The 8,952-nt window shown below is 26.3% G+C and overlaps 1 protein-coding gene across 1 annotated transcript; it reads left to right on the forward strand.

The window, feature by feature from the left end:
* Positions 1-6,229: 6,229 nt before the first annotated feature.
* Positions 6,230-8,952, forward strand: LOC124939493 (probable serine/threonine-protein kinase PBL26). The gene is made up of 7 exons (XM_047479965.1): positions 6,230-6,502; positions 6,594-6,723; positions 6,803-6,930; positions 6,991-7,090; positions 7,165-7,460; positions 8,041-8,118; positions 8,914-8,952. Exons 1-7 carry the CDS (start codon positions 6,230-6,232, stop codon positions 8,950-8,952), a joined length of 1,044 nt encoding a protein of 347 aa, XP_047335921.1.

Here is an 8,952-nt window from a genome sequence, read left to right on the forward strand (position 1 = left end):
TATTGAATGTTGTTTTTGTTTGGTATTTAATATTTTGATAATTTACAACTCTAAATATATGAATTATTTTATTTTATTTTATTATTTATATTTTAAATTCAAATTGTTATTCGGTTTCGGTGCACCGCGGGGAAACCCCATACCCGATCGGGGCGGGGATGGTTTATATTTAAAAACCAAGTTGGGAATCGGGGCGGGGATCGGGGCGGGGTGGGTAAATTCGGGGCGGGATGGTATTGTCATTCACCGAACCGAACAACCCCATTGTCATCCCTAAAGGTGATGTCAAGTCATTCCTTCACCAAATTCCCTCTCTCTATCACTCCTCTTATCAAAAAAGTAAGATCAAGTATTTTATTAAAATATTAATTTAAATAAATTAATAGAAATTTTTAATAGGATAAAAAGCATATAGTGACTTTGTAATTGTCTCTGTGTCTATAAAAATAATTTGTTTGCATATGTAATATTAAAAATAAATATTTATACTCTTTAAAATTTGGTTATTAACCTGTTTATTTTATTTTATATTTAATAGATTTTTAAATAAATAAACATTATTTTTTATTTAACTTTATACACAAACAAACAAATAATTTTATTGTTATTCATAATATTTTTTCTAAAACAAATAAAAGCTTTTTTAATATAACATTTTAAAAATCATTTTATTTTATAAACATAACAATTGAACACAATTTATTTTTTAATCTTATTTATTTTCTTCTTTTTCATGTTTTTAAATGAATTAATCCATAAAATTTTCTAAATAAAATATTTATTTTTATTTTTTTTTATTAGAAATAAGAGTTCTTAAATTCTTAAAAAAAAATATCTTATATTTTTAAGGAATTCTTAAAAAAAAATGCATATATGTACACATTGTCTAGGCCTGATTTTGGCTAAGAAGACAGTTATTTTATATTGTTTTAAATAAAGCTATAAATGTATTATTTAAAAAAAAACATTATATACATATCAATAAAAGATCATTTATCTATTTAATAAAAAAAAATTAAAAATTCTAACAATATAATATTAACTATAATAAAAATATATACTTACTAATACAAGTAACTTAATAAGATAATATTATTATACAGTTTAAATATTTTTATTTTTATTTTTGGCTGAAATCATTTTGAAAAATAATAAATTGCGCTAAAAAAATTCTCACACTCTCTTGTAACCAACTAAACTTAACTAGACTAAACTAGTCTAAAATAATCATAGGTGGTCTTAATTTTTGTTTGTTTGTAAGTAAATAAAAAATTTATAATTTATAATAAAAACGAAATAAGAATGAAAAGTTTATGAGAAAAACTAAAAATGATAACTTGAATTATTTATTTATTTAGAACTAAACGAAATAAAACAAAAATTATGAATATTTTATTTACTTTATTGACTGACCAATTATATGATATAGAGTTAAAGTAGCAACTTTAGACAATAAAATATATATGACTAATCGTTATATAACTAAAATTTCAAATAATATAAAAATATCTGAAAAAACAACAAGAAACAAAAAGAAGCTTGTAATTTTGTATATATAAAACCAAAAAAGCTCATTTATTTAAGTACTTGTATAAATAGCTAACTTAGAACGTATATATTAATAAAATATTATTTAAATATAAATATTATAAAAAATTAGTTAATTTAGTCTTTTCAGTAAACTATAATTATTTTTTATTTTTTATTTTTTATTTTATATATTTATAAATAAATATTAATATATTTTTTCTCTCCTTTCTTTTTATTAATTAAACAAATTAAATTTATTTCAATCTTAAATTTTTATTATTTATATATTAGTTTATCTTTTTTAATTCTATCTTCCTTTTTTTTTAGCAGTTTTTATTTCTTATAATTCTTAAATTGTCATTGGAAAAAGTTTAACAACTTATTTTTTTTATGTTTTACTTTAAATTATTTTTAAGAATTTCTTTCTTATTTAATTTAATGTAAATAAAAATGAAATTAATAATTTTTTATTTAATTTTTAATTTATGACTTATATTAGTAAAGAAAATTATTTTGTCAAATATTTGATTATTACCTTTTAGTTGTTTGATGAATGAGTTGCTATTTTTATCTCATTCTTAATTATTAATTAATTTATTTTTGTATTGAAGATTTTTATTGTTGAAAGGATAAGTTATTTATATCTAATTATTTAGACCAAATAATTTTAAAATAATTAATAATAAGAGTTAATATAAAAAAATATATATATATATAAAAAAGAAGAAAATATTTAAAGTTAAAATAATTAATAATAAATGGTCATATATATATAATAAAATTAAAATAATTAATAATAAATACTCATATAAAAATAATAAAAAATTTATAAAAAAGAAAAAAATAAATAATTTATTTAATAATGAAAAAGAAAAGGAAAGAAAATATATTAATATTTAATTTATATATATATATATAAATTAAAAAATTAAAAATAAAAATTAACTATAGTTTACTAAAAGATGTTAAATCAAATTTTAATAATAAGTATATTTAAATGATATTTTATTAGTAAATATGTTTAAATAAACTAATTGTATAAATATATATATAAATATATATATATATATATATATATATATAAATAAAAGTGAGCTTTTTTTTTCCTATATAAAAAATAAACATATTAAATAAAATGCCCTTGATCTTTAGTAAATGAAATAAATAAACCCTATAACATTTAAAGTGTAAGCAATAAGATGAATGCAATTCAAGATTTAAGTTGAGCCGTTAGTGAATACATCCCCTCTTATTTATATTAATATATTTATTCGTCATTTATACTTCAATGAGTTTTTTTTATCATGATTTGTGTTTTAAACTTATTCTTTTTTAATATTAAAGTTATATTTTAATCTAAACTTTATTTTATATTATAAAGGTTAAATATGATATGATGGAGCCTCACTAGTCCATACATAATTCAAAATATATTATACTTTTAAATTTAAATAAAATATTTATTATTAAAAATGATTAACAATTATATTTAAGTTAAAATTTAAAATTAAAAAATAAAACAATAAAGGTTAATTAACCATTTATCGCGTAAACAACAATCATAGACTCCCAAGCTACCAAATTCCTCTCCAGCATATAATCAGATGGGCGTCAAGTGGTTGATAGAACTTCTTGTTTCAGAGGAGTCTATCAAATTAGATCAAGTCTGGGAGATGCAGAAATAGTACTTCAAGATCCATTACGCGTTTAAGGACTTTTATTCTTCTTAGAATATGTTGTTTTGGCCCAAATATTTTTGGTTCTTAAAAAGGAACAGTTTGAGAAGGTTTAATTGTCGAAAATAAATTTCTAGACTCGCGGATTTCTCAGCATCAAGTAAAAAAAAATGGGTTAATTATTATGTATAATAAAAGAAAAACCAATTTGGGGAATTTCTGATATAAGTATTCAATTAGTTCGGATTTGTTTAGTATTGAATAGACATCAAGACAAAAAAAGTTCTTCGATATAAGAGGCCCGCTTTCGACCACTAGGTTAATACAGAGATGGTTTCAAAATAAATATTTTTTTTGATATAGAACACTCATGTTGATAAAACAATTTGAACCATTTATTAGAAAAACGGGGATTTCATCCCCTTTTCATCTAATGTTGAATCGATGACCTATGTATAGTAAAAAGTTTTTTTTGAATTCAAAAAAAAAAAAAAGAAACAACTTTGCTGACAATTACATTTTTTTTGGTCAGAAGAGTCCTCTGAATATTTTTATCTTGGATTAGTCATCAGTTTCCATATTTTTATTTTGGAATATGATCAGATCGTATTGAAGCTATAGCGTCATCGTTTGCTGGAATCAAAATATCTGCAAGATCGGGATCACAATTTGTATCGATTAAACAAATTGTTGGAATTCTCAAAGTAATCCATTCTCAAAGAGCCAAACACTTGGACTGCATCCTAAACATACCCGTATTTCATATACATGAAAATCAAAATACTAACTATTAGAAACATGTTATATAACCTTCGTCAGAAGATAGTAAGAATGGCAAAATGTAATTAGCAACAGTTTTTCCCACCTATACGCAAGATTCTCAAAATATTAGGCTAAAACTATTTAGGTAAAAATTAGCATATTTAGCCTATATATTAAACTTACTTCATTAAAATGTCCATCCCCTTCATTTTAAGAAAAGTGTATCAAAATTCTACAATTAAGAGCAAATTTTGTAACTTTTAATTTTATTAGAATTATATAAATCTTCTAATATTTAATTACCTTAACTAGTATAAATTTATATTCTTCTAATTGAAACAATATATGGAAAATATATTCTAAATTTATATTCTTCTAATTGAAACAATATATGGAAAATATATTCTTAATAAATAATAATATAATATATTACTTATTTACTCTAATATTTTCTTAATTTTATCTATTACTTATCTATTATAATATTATCTCTTCTATGTATGTAATTAAAAAAATGTTCTAGCTAAAGCTCAACATCTATAAATTTAAGTGTATAAACGACTCAATTGAGTAGGGTCCTAAGGGTCTGAAGGGTTTACGAAAGATTATTCAGAGTCGAGATTTGGTTGGTAAGAAGTATACCTCCCTATCATAGCAAAAGGCGCTTGAGCCGTCTCGGGAAGATCTTTGATCCGAACCTGAGCATCTATTCTCCTCTTAGAGTATGAACCATGACTTCGCTATCGCAAGAATATAGCGAGAAAAGAGCTATCGCTCAGCTGCTTCGCGTATTATGAAAGTCGTATTTCCCTCGCTCAAGTTCTCTCTCCTAATAATTTCTCATTAATATATATCAATCAAAAATAAAAATGAAATATCAAAAATACCCTTAGGCCAAATTTATTTTAATTTATTCTTATAGGAGGCCGAAAAAAAATTAATATTAACAAAAATGAAGTCCAGCCCAAACGTGAGATATGGCTCACAGAATGAGACCTTATACCATATTTAAACCACTTATTTTGCGGGGCACACGATTTGGACATAGAATAGTGTAGTAGTTGGACGAGAGGCCCACTTGCACTATTTGAATCCAAACAGGTCGATTTCTGAAAGGCCTAAACTGTTTTAACCAATCCACATTATATATATAAACGATAATAATTTATATATAATATAAAAAAACAAATTTCAAATCCAAAGTCATATAAAGCTAAGCTGAGTTTAACCCAGGCTAAGTATATATATTAATCTTGAGCTCGTAACTCACTTAATTTTGAATTTTGGTGACTAGTATCTGAAATTTATTTGATGATTTCAGAGTTTTGGGGGAAATTTGGATTAATGCGGCTAATATAACATGCCTAAATAATTGGGTTATCATTCCAATTATTTTTTGGTAAATTATCTGGTCGGAGAAAAATCGTCAAACTTTCATAATATTATTATTATCATGTCATTTGAGATTCATTATGAAAAGGCCTTAGAATTCATTAAGGAGTTATTCGTTGTTCTCGATAACTTACGAGCGATTGACTAACGTTTTTATTTACTTATTTGTTTTTCTATTAATGTTACGTATTTGTCGTTGCGCTCAAACGATTTTCAAATCATTTTTTATATATATGGATTTTTTTTTCAAAAAATAATAAATTTATGTATAATCAAATAATTTAATTTAACAACTATTTTTTAAAATTATTTTATTCACTAATTTAAAATTTATATATAAAAAAGATTTAAAATCATCTGAGGTACTTTGAGATTTTTATAGATTTTTACAAAAATATATAATATTTTGATAAAACATGTATACATTCTGTCTGTTTTTTTCCTCATAAAACACACATAAGGTTTATGTTCTTCATTCTTTCGCATCTGTCTGGTACGACTCATAGGGTTTATGTTCTTCATTCTGTCGCGCATCTGTCTGGTACGCTCATATGTTGATTGCTTTCATATGTTAATTTGACTATTGACTAAATTGATTGTTTGAATGTAGGTGACTGTTCATTGATCTTCATATGTTGATTGCTTTCATATGTTAATTTGACTATTGACTAAATTGATTGTTTGAATGTAGGTGACTGTTCATTGATCTACGAGTTCTGGTACGGTCATATGTTGATTGATTTGATTGTTGTTATACAAATCTCTAAGATTCTGTATAATTGTTGACTGTATTAAGATTGATTGCTAGAAAATTCTGTAAAGCATGACAAGCAGACAGTTTTTTGTGAAGAGATTTTTTTTTTTAACAGATGCCACCTAGAAGGCCACCTAGAAGGAACAATCCATCAACTAGAAGGCCACCTAGAAGGAACAATGAAGATGGTGAATCAACCTCTCTAGAGAAAAAAATTGAGAAAAGTTTAAAGGGACTAATAAAGCTAACAGAGGAAGAGTTTCAAATCTGCAAAGCTGAGGGCATATTACTTGGTGAAGGAAATTTTGGAAAGGTATATCAGGTGGAATATCAGTATGAGGATTACGCAATGAAGGTATACCAGGATAGAGATAAACCACAATGGGAGGTAAATTTAGTTAATCTATTAATATATTTGCAATTAGAATTACTCATCTTTAAACCAAGAATATTCAAAAGTAATTTATTAATTCATTCAGGTCGAAAGGAATATCTTGTCTATGATACAACACAAAAATGTTGTAAAAATTTACGGTTACAGCGAGGGTAAAGAAGAAAACTCTTTACTTATTGAGTTACTTGCATCGAACGTTCACGAGAAATTGGGAGGTAAATAAAATATAGAACAGAAAATTACATTTTTTGTATTAAATAATATCTAGAATAATAATTTACGTTCTTTATACAGAAATATACACACAACCGTGGACGACATGTGTTCAAATGTTTAAAGAGATTGCCCAAGGAATAAAAGGCATTAATGATGCAGGATTTGTGATTGGCGACTTAAAGTTTCAAAACATGATGTTTAACATGGTAATGCTTTTTTAACTTGTATTTGATAAAAAAAAAAACTAACGTGTTATTAACTTTTAGAGGGACGAGGTGAAAATAATTGATTTAGGAGGAGCCAACACGATTGGAGAGAAAATAACAATCCTCACAGAGGGTTACTGTCCTCCAGAGTTCAGAAATGGTAAGTGAAATCTTAATCATATTCAAAACGTGATAATTAATTAGATTTTTAACATACTTTTGAAAATTCTATAGGTGTGGCACATCACAACTCCGACGTCTATAGTTTGGGGGTACTAATTCTCCAAGTCATAATGAAGAAAACAGAAGAGGACATTGGAACGACACCAGTCAAAGCAACATTTGATAAAAATCAGCATATAACAAGGGATGCAAAGAACAAAGGAGGAAAAAGCAACGAAGGAGGAAAAAGCTTGGTCGATAAAGAATGGACTGCACAGGGTTGCAGTAAGACAAGTGCAAAAAAGATTTCAAGCCTAGCTATGAAATGTACTGAATTCAGTGAAAACCGCAGGGCAACCATAGATGAGGTAATAAAATTACTGGATGAACTGTAAATGATGTGGGATTTATAAAACCTGATTTAGAAGTCTAGCTATAGAAGTCTTCATACTGAACCTAGAGTACTCAAAAGTTACAGGAGGATATCATGAATTTCTATCACATAGGGTTGAGGGATCTATAAAACCTGTTTTTCAAGCATTTCTATGAAATATAAAAACATTCTCAAATAAGGAGACAAATAGTGAGCAGGGGAGAGTAAAACATATCTTAAACCTATTTTGTTATATGGGTCACTCTACACTGGGTTGCAGTGAGACAGCAGGCCAGCCATAGATGAGGTAATAAAATTACTGGATGAATTGTAAATGAAGTGGGATTTATAAAACCTGCTATAGAAGTCTAGCTATAGAAGTCTTCATACCGAACCTAGAGTACTCAAAAGTTACAGGAGGATATCATGAATTTCTATCACATAGGGTTGAGGGATTTATAAAACCTGTTTTTCAAGCATTTATATCAAATACAAAAACATTCTCAAATAAGGAGACAAATAGTGAGCAAAGGGAGAGTAAAACATATCTTAAACCTATTTTGTTATATGGGCAGACAGATGCAAAAAAGATTTCAAGCCTAGCTATGAAATGTACTAAATTCTTTGGAAACAGCAGGCCAACCATAGATGAGGTAATAAAATTAAGATTCAAAATGAGTAGCTAGATATTATGGTCTGAATAACTAAATTATACAGTACACATACCTGCTGCTGCTCTTAATGTATAAATTAATCCATTCAAATAATGACTCTTATCATCACCAACACTAAGTGTGATCAGATTTTGGCCATTAAATAACATGTCATTGTGATTGGAGCAACTAGCAAAAAAAAGTGAAAGTCTTTATGTTAATAGGCAATTGGATCAGCATTTCTTTTGTTCTTATGACTTTGTAGTAGACACACTGACGAATACAGAAATTTTAGCTTTTGAGGGTTGTGCAAAGAGGGAGTGGATTGTTAAAGGAGGCAAAAAGTATAAAGTAGACTAAATTGGTGAAGAAAATGTGAAGGGTTCCTAATTTTCTCATGGTTCCAATGGAAAATTAAATTTAGGGTTCCAATGGATATGATCCAAATTGCCTTATCGTGTATATCGAATGAAGTTAGACCCAACTCAGATGATTTTTAACAAACTGTTTTTGAAGGAACTTTAACTTGTAAACATTCTGAAAACTCAAGATTTGTGTGAAAAAAAAGGAATGGAGCAAACATCTGAATGAATAATGAGAAACAAACTTTCCTTGAGATCTATTTATCGTGTTTTCTATTCAGATATTATTATAAGTGTTGTATTTTCCATGTAAGAGAGACCTTTAATTAGTTCCACGTTTGTATGGTTCATGTTTAGGTTAGGTTGGGTTGGGTACATACATTTTTTTTTTTTTCCTTTAATCATCAATTCAATGAATTTTTGGTTTGGTCAGGCAGGCAGCAGGAAAGAAGGTATTGCATCTGAAAAATGA

This window comes from Impatiens glandulifera, chromosome 5 (genome assembly GCF_907164915.1).
Source record: "Impatiens glandulifera chromosome 5, dImpGla2.1, whole genome shotgun sequence".
In the NCBI taxonomy this organism is placed as follows: Eukaryota; Viridiplantae; Streptophyta; class Magnoliopsida; order Ericales; family Balsaminaceae; genus Impatiens; species Impatiens glandulifera.